Consider the following 15,730-nt stretch of genomic DNA (forward strand, 5'->3'; position numbering starts at 1 on the left):
CCCACTCTTTCCCCCTAGTGGGCAGTATCTGGGTGAACTGCTCAAGTAGGACCGGCTCAGCTACCTGAGCCCCTGTCTTTGTTTCAGGTTTGAGCCATCTCCAGAATGCAGCCTGTAACTTCTGGGCAATTAGGCAGGGTCTTGCCCCTGGCAGGTACTGCTCCCCTTGGAAGCATTGCAGGAACATCTCCTCCACGATGTCCAAGGCCTCAAGGATGGCTGCCTTGACATGCTTATAGGCTTAGGCCTCATTGGGATCCAATGTGCAATAGGCGACTTGTGCTACCCCAGTTAGATAAGGGGCCAACAACACGGCTCAATGATCTGAGTGCCAGTGGGCTACAGTGGCCATCCCCTCAAAGTTCTTAAGGAAGGCCTCAGGATCATCAATGGGCCCCATCTTGGTAAGTCTGATCAAGGTGGCAATCACAGCTGGGGTAGGGTTCACTGGCACTGCTGGAGCAGATGGGGCCACAGGATCGTGACCACCTGCTGGATCAGCTGTTGCTGTTGTTGCAGCTGCTGGGCCATTAACTCATGGATCAACTGCTTCTGCTTGCTGGCCATCTGCTGAAGCAGTTGTTGCTGTTGCTGCTGACGGAGAGTGTTTTGTTCAGATGTCCATTTTAGTAGCTGCTCCATTTAGCAAATGGGGTTTGGGTGTTGGCTGCTTGAGGGTGTTTTTTTCTTAAATTCCCTTATGCAGGGACTAGGGCATCTGCCCACATTCTCCACCAAATCTGTAATGGGCAGCCTGGAGGGCCAGACATCCTAGTGGTTAGAGTGCATGGCTCCTGGTTCCCTGCTTGGTTGCAGGACCTCAGTCTTTAAGGCCAAGGAAGATGTAGGGGAACCAGGGCCCTCCTTCTCCATTGGGTCCCAGCCCAGAGCCCTGTATTTGTCAATCCCTGAACAGGGGCATCCTTCCCAGCATGGAGTCTAAATTCAGGGCCATGGGCTACCTCTTACCAGTTTGTTCATTTGGGGGCGTGGCCCCTCTAGTCCACTTGGGAGGCCTGCTTCCCATAGGGTCCTTCTCATGGATTTTGAGTGGTGCCTTGTCATGGTCCTAGTCTTCTACAGATGGGTGGCTGCAAGTTGGGGAGGGTGAGTCCCATGATGTCCCTGTCACTCAGTTGCCTCTGGAGCTGGAGGCTTCTAGATCTCCTCAAGTCTCCTGTGACTGGTGGGGAAACAGTGCTTACTGGTGGGGAAACAGTGCTTCCAGTCAGGTGGCTGCCTTGGTGAGCAGGTTAGTGTTCCTGCCCTTCAGTTAGAGAGGCGGCTAGCTCCTGCCCCTTCACCAGTCAGCTTGGAACTGAACCTCTTTCCTTTCCTCCTCCCTCCAGGTCTGGCATTGACTGCAGGTATAATGGGGCGGGGCTAGTTGGGCCCAGGGACTCTCTTTAACCCCTGATGTGCTGGTTGACAGTTGGTCTGTTTCATCACAGAATGTCTTATTGAATAGAGCTGGTCAAAATATGAAGTAGCCAGAGTTTTTCAAGACAATGCTTTTTGTTTAACCTTGTAACACACAGGTCTACATCAGCTCTACCTCAGCTGGAAAAGATATATTGTACCACTGGATCCTTCAGGAACCATTTGTGCATCTGAGTACTGTCCTTGCAGAGACTATCTGCCAGCATATTGCTCTTCTCTGCTAATTGCAGGGCCATCAGATAGACATTGTGAAGAATGCACCAGTCCCATAATCTGACTGTTTTAGCACATAACTGGAAGAATGAGCAGTCTCTTGTTTGTTGACATAATACTTAGCAGTTTTATTTATTTATTTATCTAGACAACCTTCTCTTCTATATGAGGAAAGAAAGATCTGAGGGCCAAACAAATGGCTCTTAACTCCAACAAATTTATATATAAATTCCCTTCCTGAAAAGCCCAGTGGCCTGGAATTGTAAAATGACTCAAATGCACTCCCTATCAATTGTCCAATGCATCTGAAGTTATCATGACCAATGGTGAAGAGAGATTGAACAGGGCACCTCTGAGAACATTTGATCTGTCCCATGTACCACCACAACAAAATTTGAACACCTTGAGATATGGTGACAAATATTTGAAAACTGCCTCGATTAGGTCAGTAGACTTGAGACATCTACCACTGCACTGCCTAATTCTGAGACAAGCAAACAGTGTAAGTTGAGCTGCCATCAAACCCACGAGATCAAGGAACATGAACAATTTCCAGATTTGAAAAGTTCACATTTCCAAAACAGACTGCTCTATTTTTGGAAACCTGTCCTCTGGGAGAAAAGCTTTTACTGTTACTGAGTCCAATATAGAGCCTATGAAAAGAATTGTCTCAGTTGGGCAGAGATTCGCTTTTTTGACCTTCAGAAGCAGACCTGGATCCAAATAATTGTTCAAATATGGGTAAACTAAAAAACCTTGTTTTCTCAGATGTGCCGCTACCACAGGCATGTTGTAAATACTCTTGGTGCTGGGGACAGACCAAATGGGAAGACTTTGTAATGGATATGCCATTGTACTACTACAAAATGAAGGTATTTTGATGACTCTGCTGGACATGAAACATGAACCAGAAAAATGCATCATTTAAACTAAGAGTTGCAAGCTAATCCACAGTTGTAAACAAGAGAATTATGGAGGCTGTGGTTAACATATGAAACCAGAACTTCTGAATATATCTGTTCAATTTTCTTAAATCAGACAGAACCTCCCATCTTTTTCTGTACCAGGAAGTACCTTAAATAAAACTCCTGACCTCGCAGATGTTTGAGTATCTTCTTCCCAGCTCCTATCAGGAGCAACTTCTGTACTTTCAAAAGTAGAATAGTGTCATGAGAAGCTTCCCTTAAAAGAAACAGGTAGGGGGAATTGAAAGAGGATAATTTTTTAAGTAAATGGCATAGTCCTTCTCTATAATTTCTATAATTTTCTTGTCTGATGTAATAAGCCTCCAAATGCTGATGAAATGGGCTAGCTGGTCTCCAAATAAAGGGAGGCATGGATCCTTGCTCATTAGCCTACAACTCTCAATCCTCACATCAAATCTGAGGTATGGTGTTCAATGAAGACGAGGAGGAGGGACAAAGTTGTTTTGTCTTGGGTCTGGATCTGAAAGACTTCTTTTTGTATTGGCTCTGGAACGAAGACATAGCTTGCTGATGTTGTTGCTGAGGTTTCTGATTTGAGGAAAAATAAGTAGATAACTGAGAGTAAAACTGTCTCTGATAGCAAAAAGGAGGAGTAGAAGGTCACCTTCTGACTGAGGGATAAAGATCCAGTGCTTGAGCAGTGGATCTAATTTCTTTCAGTTTTTCTAACGTTAATCTGTCTCACTGAAAAGACCATCCTCTTCAAAGGGAGATCCTCTACTTTAATCCTAGTATCCACAGCTAAAGAGAAATGAAGAAAAGCACGTTTTCTTAAAGTAACTGTGGATGCCAATGCTATGGAAGAAGAGTTTGAAGCCTCAAATGAAGCTCTGAGAGCATGTTTCACCACATTCTGGCCCTCAGTCAAAATAGCATCTGCCAGCCTTCTTTTATCAACTGGCAAATCCTGGACAAACACAGCTATCTTTTCCCATAAATGGAATTGGTAATGGGCCATCACTGCCTTGTAATTAGCCAGCCTAATACTGAGAGAAGAGGAAGAAAAACCCTTTCTCCCAAGGGCCTCAAAACTTCTTCCCCTCTCTGTCAGCAGGAGTTGAATGAACTTGCCAGATTTAAGCCTATGACTGGCAGCAGCCAACACCAAGGAACTAGACCTGGGTGAGTATGAAAATAAGAAAACCCCTCGTGAGGTATCTGCTACAATTTGTCTGCTTTTTCCAAATAGGCTGGCTGGAAGCAGGGGTCTCCCAAACATTCTTAGCAGGCAGCAATAGACCATCCAGAATTGGCAACGACATCCTATTCCTGGAAGTAGCCCCAAGAATGTCAAATACTGGATGGGACAATTGCTCCATGGATGCAGAAGGTAAGTTCAGTGTGGATGCCATGTGATCCACCAGGCTGTGGAAATGCAAAGCAATCTCTGAAAGGGAAGATGCAGAAGGCACACCCATATGTTCATGTGGTGACAAATCAGAATCAAAGTCAGTATCCTTCTGCTCTTGTTCAAAAAGATGAGCTCTCTCTTCATCTTTCTCTTCAGAGAGTGTATCAGGCACAATGGCCTGAATTGCACACAGATTTGAAGACTGCTTAGCCATTAGATCCTTACCAGATGAAACATCACCTCTCCATCCATAAGGAGGACAATTCATAAACTCCTGTGGTGGAACTCAATAAAGCCCTGGAGTCCGGGACTGGCAATCCCTCCAGTAGCTGGGATTCTAGGACTATATCCATAGGAGTGGGAGCAAAGGAGTGTGGAAACCTGGGCTGAAGAGGGATGAACCATGAGCCAAGTCTCTTAATTCTTCCTTTATCCTCTTCTAACTGAGGATCTGACCGCGGATATGCTATGGATCTTACTGGAGCCAGCAACAGACCTGGACGGTGAAGAGAGACAAAAGATGAGAAAGATCTGCCTGGAGATCCTGTAGGAGTCTTAAAAGAAGGAGGCATTAGATGGATGGGAAGAAAGACCAACAATCTTCTCTACTCTTCTCCTCTTTTCAGATGATGCAGATCACAGAACTGACAAAGCCTGTTTCTTTCTCATTGCCACTTGCCTCTCACTCGGATCAAAGGAATACTCAGACATGGGATGGAGCACATCAGGCACCACAGTAAAAGTCAACTTTGGATCCAAGGTAGGTCTCAGAACAAGAGCAGAAGAAGGAGCTGGCCCCACAGACCTGGTAAATACTGGATCCAGAGAAATAATCCGCTCCACACCTCTTAGTTAAAAGTGGTTCTGATTTAGGTTTCAAAGATGGAACTGCAAAGGCCATGTTAGAATCAGATGGGGCTGACAAGTCTGGCTTATGGATCTGGCACAGCTAACAGTGGCCACCTTCTTCCTCACCTTCTTCTTTGGAATTGATACACTTGGAGGGCACAAAGTGGCTCTAGGTTCCTTTGCAGGCAGGCAGTCTTTTTGCACCAATGGTGCCTTCAAATTCTTGATGGTTTTAACAGAAGGAACCAAAGCTGGCACCAACAGTTGCCGACGTCATTGAAGCTGAAATATGCCTCTTAGTCTTCAGAGCCAACAACCTTCCACAACCAGGCTATTTAGCAGCAAGAGCTTCTTTAATCAGAAGCACCTGCAGTCTGTTCTGCCTCTCCTTGCGTGCTCTGTGTACAAATATCAAGCAAATAGAATACCCAGAAGAAGAGTGGCTTTATGGCCCTAAGGCATCTAACATGGTTATCCAGTGTTGAGAAGACAGCTGGGTACAAAGGACATCTCTTAAAACCCATCTTCTCCTCTTCAGTTCTGCCATTACACAGAATTGACTTTACAAACTATATTAAACTATCTGTACTTATTACTATACTTAAAACTACCTTATACTAAAAGCAACAACTATAAATTATCAGAGACATTTGTATATTAAATACAACAACTATAAACTATCCAAGACCCTTTTGAATGAAGAAAAATCCCAGATCCATGTGGGCTAGAGCAGTTCACTTCCATATGACTCAGCAAATGGAAGTTACTGAGGTAGTAGAGCACACAGCACTCCCTTATATAACCCTGCCCTCAAAACATTTGAAAATATTTCATTTTGACTTTAATATTATAATAGACGTTAAAACAATAAAGTCAAAATGAAATGTTTCAACCTTATCAAAACAATACATTTTGCTAATTTCCTGTCAGAGTTTTTGATGAAATCAATACATTCTTGCCAAATATTTCAATTTAGTCAAATCAGCATTTTCCAGTGGAAAATGTTTTGTTGAAAAATTTTCAACCAGCTCCATTATTGAATAATCTCTTGCATTTTAGATTTGAGACTATTATAATAATAATTACTAAAGGGAGAGACTTGAAGCAGATCCCTTAAGAAGAAAAAAGGTATAAAAGAATATAACTCTCCAGAGGTGATTGTATAAGATATCCCTCTCTTCCATGTTATATTAATGTTACTGGCAGCCTTTTTTCTACAATTTTTGTCTTCCTTTTCTATATATTCAATGCACACACAACAAAGTGTGGAGGTACATATACATCTCACACAAAACCTTTAGGGAAAACTTCCGAAGGTATAGAGGGAAATTAAACTATGGGGGCATTAGGAGACATGGGTGGTGGGTGAAGCTTCCCCTGGGGAGGCTAGCTCCCTGTCCCACCTCTTCTGCCTGCAGACCCCACACTCCATGCTGCTCCGCCCCAGCTCCCCCCCCACTCTGCCCTCTACCACCAGAGGGACAGGGTGAGTGTGGGGGCTTTTGGGGGAGCAGAGAGGGTGAGGTGGATCTCATAGGGGAGGGGGTGGAGTGTGGAGGAGAGGAGGGATGCGACTAGAGATGCAGTGAGCATCGGGTGAGGAGGTCTCACGGGGGATAGAGCGTGTCTATAGCAGCCAGCATTTAGTCCACACAGTCTCCCCATCCCCATCCACAACTACCATCAGTACAACCACACTGATTCTGCTGCTAAGGGACACTGCCAACACAGAGGAGGAAGCTGAACTTCACTCCCTTTGAGCACATTTGTCTGAGCAATGAGTGCTATCTGACCTTTCCCAGAATTTTGCCCTAAATTCATGATGTAAATGATAATATGATGAATGAATGCCAGTGGAAAGTACATTGCCATGATGACACGAAAATGTTATTAGCTCAGTGATGTTTCATAGCTAGTTTGGGAACGTGGTAGGAACAGATGAACTTCTGAAAGAAAAACTGTAGCCCTGTTAATCCACCCAATAGGAATATTTTCAAGATCATTTTATTTTTTTATTCTTAAAGGATTATGATGGGGGTGTACAAACCCCACACTGGCCAACGAGGGATTAAGGAACGACTGTGGGCCCAGCCAGCCCCACCTGTAGGAAATGCTCCAACTGGAGGAGTTAAAAGGCAGAGGAATAGCTCATTACAGGGAAGAGAGCAGACCTGCTACCTGCAGCTCCAGCAGAGGAGAGCAAAAGAAAGGCAGAAATCTCTCCCCTAAGACAACTGCCCAAAGGATCCTTCCTGAGGGAAGGGAGGACCTGCCACACAGCCAGCCAGAGAGGGAAGCATTCCTGTCTCCTCCTCATATGAACTCTGAACTTTGGTAATCCCCTTTTTTTTTTTTTTTTGTTTGGACTACCCCAGCATAGGAAAGCTCTTGGACTGAGTTGGCCCAGGAACATGGGCCACACCATGGGAGGAGGCACTTGGCACCTAAGGAAGAGCACTACCATGCTGCATGCTGCCACCAGAAGGTGCCTGGTGGTGAGCAGGCACCCTTATCATCACTTTAACTGGGACAGCGACTTTGGGAGAATTGCAAGGGGGGAAACAGGAAGTGGCCCAGGGAGGTCAGCCTTAAGCAGCTTTGGCTGTCAAATCACTGACAGCCCTCAAAGGGCCCTGGGTCGAAGCCCGGTGGAGTAGTGATACATGAGATTTTTAAGATGCTCTAGTCCATATAAAGAGATCAGTACCAGAGACAGCATTTAGCCACACAGCTCAAAAAGCATGCAGAGAGGGGGAGAAAACTTCATGGATTTTATCTGTTCTAATTTAAATAACAAAGATGGTAATGGTATCATAATGATTAGGCATGAATAGAAATATAGTTAGTTTTAAGGCTTTTAATTAGTAGTAAATAATGATGCTTTAGAGTAACTTTGAGCTAGAAATCTAAAATGGTGGCCAATGATATCAAACTAGGAGAGAAAGAGAAACAAAATGGAGGTGTAAAACTGACCAGTAGCAGGAAGGTAAACTGGAGTGAAATAAAGGTCACTCCTAATACCTGCAGGAAGGGGTAAGTAGGTGGGAAAGAGAATCTGAAGGAGGTCCAAGTTTGAAGTAAACAAGTAAAGCTAATTAACATATCAGATAGGTGATTGGTTGAAAATGATATCAGCCCTGGAAGGGGAAGATGCTGTTGATTGACATTAAGAAAGCAACCAATCAGAAAGGGTCAGAAAATTGTATATAAGGAGGAGAGCTGACAGGCTTGAGTGTGGGTGGTTTGATGGCCAGAAGAGGAGAAGACAACAGAAAGCAGCAGCAGCAGCAGCTTGACAGAGCAGAAGGACCCTGAGACGAGTCAGAGGGATTTGACCAAGAAGAAGTAAAGTAAGCATAACTCATAAAGATAAGGAATGTATGGGAATGATTGTAAATAAAGCTGGATGCTTGCATCTGAATAGCCTCTTACCCCACCTATTCTATGATTACTTGATCAACACTTCTAGAATGATAGTTTGCAGTAATGTTATTGAATGTGTATTATTGTAATGTTACTTTATACATATGTATAAGGAATCTGGGTGTTACAATGTAATAGATTCGGTTTTATATTACAAAACATTGTATTAATGCTTTATCCATATATATGAAGAATTTCTCTCTCTCTGTTAATGTTGCAACATTGCATGTCTTCTATACTAAGTATTCATAACATTATGTTATATGTGCTATGGAAATGATATGAGTATTGTATTATGTTATATTTGATTTTTGCACCATCTTAGGTTACATAAACCATGGTGTATGGATTGTCAAAGCAGTTTATTTCATATGTTACATTGTGTTGATTTTTGATTTAAGAATCCAGTTGTATTAGAATTAGCATTTAATAAAGAGAGATTTTGTTTTTGAAAAAAATATCGTCTGAGTGTCAATCCTTTGAGTAGAGGACTGTATCCGTGTCCTCCCAAGGATAAACTGAGGCAGGCAGGTCTAGGGCATTCTCTAATGATTTAAATGGAAATCTCTGGTGAACCCTTGTAAGTCTCCTAGAACAGACCACTTTCTATTACCTGTTTGGTTCATTATTATACTCAACCCTTGTGGTGCCGAGTTCTGTGGGTGCCAGGAGGCCCACGCACCTACCCGAAAAAAAAGGGGGGGTGCTCAGCACTCACCGGGACTGGCCTGGCCAGCAATCAGCACCCTTCAGGGATGGTGCTTCAAAGCCCATAAGTTGATGGGCTGTGAAGCCACTCCCACTCCCCTTCAGAAAAAATGAGTGCTAAGCACCCACTGGGCTGCGCTAGGAGCAAAGGTGGGCATTGGACCAGTCATTTCTGGCTGTGAGTGGGCGCTGCTGCATACTGCTCTGTGCAGCACATGCAACTCCCCTCCACTCCCCTTCGGGGAAGTTAGGCCCCCTGGCCCTTCCGCCCGAGGCTTCACCTCCCCGGGGCAGCCCAGCACCCCAGAGCCCGCATCCCGCAGCAACCTCAGACAGCTGGGATGCTGCTCTGTGCAGTGTGGCAGCTGCCTGCAAGAGCCTGGCTGTGGGAAGCAGCCTACCCTCCCCATCCTGGCTGGCTGCCAGGGGCAGGGGCCAAGTGAACAAGAGTCACCCTCCCCCCTGGCAAGTTTCTGATTGACTTGTGCCCGTCATGGCAGCCAGCCCATGACAGGGAGGGGAAGCCGCCTCCCCCAGCCAAGCCCCTGCAGGCAGCTGTGGCTGCCAGGGAGAGCAGTCAACCATGCCGGGAGGAGGGGGGCACAGCAGGAGGACAGAGCCACCCCCCCAGGTAAGTGGGGCAGGGAATGAGGGAGAGCACGGTGACCATGGGCAAGGGGGGAGCCCACTGTGAGACACATCCTTTCTCCTCCCCCCCCCCCCCCCCATGCCAACACGCACCAGCAAAAATAAAAGTTGGCACCCCCCTACTAACAACTCCCCTGCAGGTCATGGGTCTTAGCCCTGACTACTAGATGACACTACCTGACCAACCAACCCCCAAATGAGGATCATCACAAGGATAAATGAAAAAATTGGAATTGGCATTTTTGAACATAGTGCTAGAGCCTATGATATGTCATATTTGTGCCACTAGCAATACAGGAATATAATACAAGAAACTTTGGACTCAATTTTGCTGCCACTGAATTCAATGATAAAATTCCCATTGACATCAATATTACAGGATCAGGGCCTAAACTGGTAAGATTTTTAAGGGCAATTAAATCTATGGGAGTTGGCTGCCTAATTCCCCCTTGGGCCTTTGAAAATCTCCTCCTAAAGCAGTTTCCAATAATAATATTGGTTTAATAATCAGAAGAAAATCTTTAGTATTTGTTACATTTTACATCAGCATTATATTTTCTAAATTAACACATTAAGTAGGTTTAATGATCTACCAAATACAAATTTGGTATGAAACTTGAGCTCTCATATAGCAGGTGTAAAAAATGACTGACTGCTTTTCAACTGGATGGCTGCCTCCTATACTAGACTTAGAAATGCTAGTTGTAACTAAGATCATGTATACTACAAAACTATGATAATACTTTAAAACTACAGGCCTGTTAGTTTGACCTCCACTGTATGCAATATGTCAGAAAATTTTTTGAAAGACGGAGTAGTTAGGAACATTGAGGTAAACAGTAATTAGAACAAAATACAACATGGTTGTACAAAAGGTAGATCACGCAAGATGAACCTGCTCTTTTTCTTTAAGAAGATACCCGATTTTCTAGAGAAAGGAAATGCAGTAGATCTAATCTACCTGGATATCAGTAAAGCATTTGATACAGTTTCACAAAAGGAAATTATTAGTTGAATTGAAGATGGGGATTAACACAAGAATCAAAAGGGGAAGGAAATAGTTAAAGGGGAGACTACAGCTGAAAGGTGAACTGTCAGGCTGGAAGAGGTTGGTAGTGAAGTTCCCCAAGGATTGGTCTTGGCACCAATCTTATTTAACATTTTCATTAATGACTTTGACACAAAAAGTGGGAGTGTGCTAATACAATTTGCAGATGACACGAAGTTGGAAAGTATGGCCAACATAGAGAGAGACTAGAATATCATACAAGAATTGGATGACTTTGAGAACTGCAGTAATAGAAATAGGATGGAATTTAATAGTGCAAAGTCATGTACTTAGCAACTAACAACAAGAATTTTTGCTATGAACTGGAGACGTATCAGTTGGAAGCACAGAGAAGAAAGACCTCATTGTACTGGTTGATCACAGAATGATTATGACGTGCCAATATGATGCAGCTATGAAAAAAGCTAATGCAATCCAGGATGCATCAGGCCAGGTATTGCCAGTACAGATAGGAAAATGTTATTACCACTATAATGGTGAGACCTCATCTGGAATACTGTATGTAATTTTGGTCTTCCATGTTTAAGAAAGATTAATTCAAACTGAAACAGGTGCAGAGAAGAATCGTCAGAGGCATGGAGAACCTACCTTACAAGAAGAGGCTTAAGGACCTTAGCTTGCTTAGCCACCAATGGGAGCTGGAAATTGCCAGCCTCTTCTGGTTTGGGAGGGGAAGGGAGCTGAAACTGCAGGGGAAAGAGATGAGTAAGTCTGGGGGGGTCCTGACCCTGTGCCACAGCTCCCCGGGGGCCCCTCCCTGTGTTGTATGTGTGTTTTGCTTGGTTTTTTAAGGATTCCATAGCCACTTTCTGTACTGGATTTGTATAATTCCTCCCATTTGACTTTACTCAGTAGGGGTCTAATCCCACTCCGATTTTAATCTGTGTCAAAACTCTATTTGATTTAAGGGGAACAGGATTAGGGAACCAGCAGTTCTAGAACTATGTGGGGAAAGTGTGTGGGTTAGGGCTGAATGTCAAATGCCTTGTATTAATTTAAACCACAGTGAGAAGTAAGGAGGCCATAAAGCCCCCTAAATGTAAAGTAAGATAACCCCTGTAAGTAGTAATGGGGCCCCAACCTCTCTGTAACTTGAGCCCATTAGGCCCCTAGTTAGTAGTCATCAGTAAGGAATAATTATCAAATGGGGGTGTTTCTAGGGGGGTTCTCTACTAGGCCCAATGCTATTTGACATTTTCATTAATGATCCGCAAGTACAGTAGAAGCTCAGAGTTACAAACACCAGAGTTATGAAGTGACCAGTCAACCACGCACCGCACTTGGCTGGAAGTATGCAATCAGGGAGTAGCAGAGACAGGGAGGGGAAAAAAAAAGCAAGTACAGTACAGTACTGTGTTAAAAATAAACTACTATAGATAAAGGGAAAGCAGCATTTTTCTTCTGCATAGTAAAGTTTCAAAGCTATATTAAGTCAATGTTCAGTTGTAAACTTTTGAAAGAACAACCATAACGTTTTGTTCAGAGTTATGAACATTTCAGAGTTATGAACAACCTCCGTTCCCGAGGTGTTCGTAACTCTGAGGTTCTATTGTATAATAAAATTATTTCTAATAAAATGTATGGATGACACAAAGATTGTCAGTTACAAATAAGGATCAGGACAGAATGTCATACAGAGTGATTTGAATTGCTTCATAAACTTGGCTGATTCAAACAAAATTTGATTTAATATAGCCAAGTGCAAAGTTATACTTCTAGGAACAAGAAATGCAAGCTACATCTACAGAATAGAGGACTGCATCTTGGATAACAGTAACTCTGAAAAGGATTTCAGAGCCATTATTGTTAGTAATTTTTATTGTTTGTATTATTGTAGCACCTAGAAGCTCCAGTCATGGACCAGGACACCACTGTGATAGGTGCTGTACAAACACAGATCAAAAAGGCAAAAGATGGATACAGAGAGATGGGTATATGAGAACAATGAGGCAACACTGTCTAAATGACAGACAAAGGGTGGAGGAAGGAGTAGAACACGCAGAGTGAACATGATGGCTGCAAACGTTAGTTCCATGATTTGGGTTTTTTTTTGTGTGTTTTGTATTGGATGGATTTCCTAACTATTCTGAATTTAAGTAGTTTATGGTTATAGATGGATTGAACCAGTACAATGAATATACTAGAGTCGCACTCCTGAGGCATCCCCATGAGTTTCTGCAGAATTTGTTTGCACTTAAAATAATATTTTCTAGGCTTTGTCAGTGCAGAGACTTGAAAATGACACAACTGACCACTGTCTTCCTGAGTCTGCTCCCAGCACGTACTCCAGGAGGTGAGGGCAGCCTTACCGCCCGCTGCTCGAACGGGTCCTGCAAGAGGGTGCGCCCCACCCACCCTCATCCCAGGCCTTCCAGACCTTTTCACTGGGCTACAGCATCACGGGCACATCTATACACACTCGTGCTCCACACTCTCCCTTTCCTCACCCATGTGTCCCACCCGGACACTGAGTGGCAGGACCTCTTACCACCTGTTGAGGGTGAGGAAACCCGGTGGATGAGTCTGTATTCCATCTTGGTTCCATGGCCCACCGGGACTATTAACTGGCAACTTCTTCATGGAGCTGAGCACGGGCCTGTACTTGGTGCGGTTCACCCCTTGTCCCAGTACCTGGCTCTTTTGCAGCATGAGGGAGACCCTGGCGCATGTATATCTGGAGTGTGCCAGGTTGCAGCCCCTATTCCAGCTCCTCCAGACCCTCCTCTTGAGGTTCTGGCTGCACTTTTCCCCACACCTTCTGATCTATGCACACCTCGTCCATGACCCCACAAAGTCGTGGGACCTCCTCATCAACCTCCTCCTCCTCTTGGCCAAGGCGGCCATCTACAACACCAGAGAGAGGATGTTGGCCAAGGAGGTGCTCTGTGACTGTGGGGTCTATTTCTGTTCCTCTGTCTGATCACATATCTGGGCAGTTCCTCTGGGCCATGTCTGCTGACTCCTTAGCTACTTCTGAGGAACAGTGGGCGCTGTCTGGGGTTTTCTGCTCGGTGTCCCCTTCAGGTTCCCTCCGTTTAGTCCTTTGACCTTCACACCCATTCATTTTTTTCATTTATCGTTCCCCATAATCAGTTGAGTCCTGATCCCACTACTTCCTCCCCTTAGGCTGAGGGACAAGCCAAATAGTCTTCCTGAGTTTGCAAACAGCAACTCAAAGATAGGATTATCTTCATTCAGCTCAGTAGAGTGCTAACCCTTAAATCTAATAATGGGCATTTAATCTGTTCACAAATTATTGTGGGCTTAATCTTTTACTAGATACATCTAGGGATCTACACCTGGGATGTGTGTGGCACTTCAATACAATCCGTCTGCTCCCCACCCTCATGTGTCACTCGAGTCTCTCTGTAGGAAGCAGATCCAGGACAGATTCTCTACTCTCTGGAAATACAGGTGCGAAGGGGCAACAACGGCTGGAGGGCGGCTCCCCCTGTGGTGGCTGATGAGGCTACGGGGCTGAGACAGGTCCCCTGCTTTGCGTGGTCAGGGTGGGCGGAGAGCAACGGGCAGGTTGGCTGCGGTGTTTGCATCTTTGCTCTTCTCCAGGAGGAGCGGGGCCCGGCCCGCTGCTAAACTGGCAACGGGACCCCGCGGTGGGTGACAGACGGCGCCGCCCCCAACTGTTGCCTCTAAGCGGCAGGGGCTGGGTGGGAACAGCCGGAGCCGGGGCTCAGTGACAAGGCGTCAGGGCGATTCCAGGGCCAAGAGCAGCCGCGACGCGGAACATGGGACCCGAACGGCGCCCACTGACTCCGCTACCTGTCCCTGCTCCGCCTGCAGCGCAGCGCCGGGCGGGGCCCTGGGGGGCGGGGAGCTGCTGGAAGCTGGGAACGGGTGGCTTTGCCCCGGCCGAGACTCTCGGAGTTCCCAGCCGCCTCGGCTCGTGCACGCGGCGGGCGGGTGGCGCGCGTGCAGCCTGAGAGCAGCCAGCCGCAGCAGCTGCGCAATAGCTTCGATTTCTTCCCGCCGGACCGGTTCCCGAGTCAGCTGGGGAGCGGCCAGAGGAAGTGAGGCACACGTGGTTCCGGTGCCGCCTGCACAGACTGTCTGTCCCGTTTCCCCCTCCCCGCTTCTGCGCCTGTGGGGGGCAGCAGCACCGCCTAGAATCCCGGGGTGAAAAATCAGGGCTTCCCTGGCCACACCATTTCCCCTCTCTATGGTACACCCTAGCCCGGAAGTGACGTGGAGCCCGCGGTTAGTCTGTCTCGGGAATCACGATTCTGTCGCGAATAACTTCACTTCCGGGACCGACAGAGCTGGCCGGATCCTACCTTTCCTTCCCCTCGCTCCGCCCTCAGGCCGATTCAACTCGGTCTCGCAGTCTCTCACTCAACCCCACCCCACTTCCGCACTTGTACTTCCGGGTCACCCTTTCTCGGCCTAGGTTCCATCCAGACCCCGCCCTCTTCCCTCGCCAAGCCCCACCTCTATCCCGGCTTCTCGCTCGGGCTCCCCTTCCCCCCCCCCCGCTAGCTCCGCCTCCTTCCCATTGGAGGCTGGGCAGGCTCCGTCAGGCAGGCTGCCGCTCGCGCGGGGAGAGTAGCGCCAGGCGGGGGAGCCCGCGCGCCAGCTACAGCGCGGCAACCGTGACTGGGCTTCTTCCGTCTGCGACGTTTTCTGCTCCCCAACATGGCAGCGGTGAACTACAGCGGGGCTCCCGAGCCTAGACTGTCAGGGCCGCAAGGCGGCGGCAGCAGCAGCAGCAGCGACCGGACCGTGTTCCTATTCGACCGGCGCCTGGAGCAGGGGGATCCCAAGGAGAAAGTGTTGCGCTGCGGCGAGGAGACCTACCGCGGCTTCCGCAGCGCCGTGTGCCAGGTAGCGGAGAGGCCGGGCGGGGAGAGCGGGGCCGCTAGGACGGGCTTGTACGGGGAGGGGTGGTGGCGGCGCGAGCCCTGAGAGATCCGGCCGGCGCTCCCTGTTCCTGCCCGACCGAGCGGCCGTTGGGCGTTCGAGCGTCACAATCTCGGGGCTCTGGTGCTGCTGGGGCCTCTCTAGGGCGGGGGCGGGGCCGCGCGCCGA

At 46.8% G+C, this 15,730-nt stretch overlaps 1 protein-coding gene and 1 long non-coding RNA gene across 8 annotated transcripts in view; one reads left to right on the forward strand and one right to left on the reverse strand.

Annotated features, from left to right (window-relative positions):
* LOC137152489 (uncharacterized) overlaps positions 1 to 15,050 on the reverse strand; it is a 43,683-nt gene extending 28,633 nt beyond the window's left edge. For 2 of the 3 annotated variants that reach the window (XR_010919532.1, XR_010919530.1), the window contains exon 1: positions 14,980 to 15,047. This is a non-coding gene — a long non-coding RNA (uncharacterized lncRNA). Of the gene's footprint in view, positions 1 to 11,275; positions 11,374 to 14,979 lie in introns of all 3 variants that reach the window. The other variant, XR_010919533.1, reaches the window with a different exon arrangement.
* A 74-nt stretch (positions 15,051 to 15,124) lies between these two features.
* The window catches only part of SMCHD1 (structural maintenance of chromosomes flexible hinge domain containing 1), a 187,269-nt gene continuing 186,663 nt past the window's right edge, over positions 15,125 to 15,730 (forward strand). For all 5 annotated transcript variants that reach the window (XM_067547134.1, XM_067547127.1, XM_067547143.1 and 2 more), the window contains exon 1: positions 15,125 to 15,526. In XM_067547134.1, coding sequence (XP_067403235.1) covers positions 15,338 to 15,526 — 189 coding nt within the window. In that variant the 5' untranslated portion in view covers positions 15,125 to 15,337. The remainder of the gene's footprint in view (positions 15,527 to 15,730) is intronic.

This window comes from Emydura macquarii, unplaced genomic scaffold (genome assembly GCF_026122565.2).
Source record: "Emydura macquarii macquarii isolate MOO-44397 ecotype Brisbane River unplaced genomic scaffold, CSIRO-AGI_Emac_v2 contig_212, whole genome shotgun sequence".
NCBI classification, from domain to species: domain Eukaryota; kingdom Metazoa; phylum Chordata; order Testudines; family Chelidae; genus Emydura; species Emydura macquarii.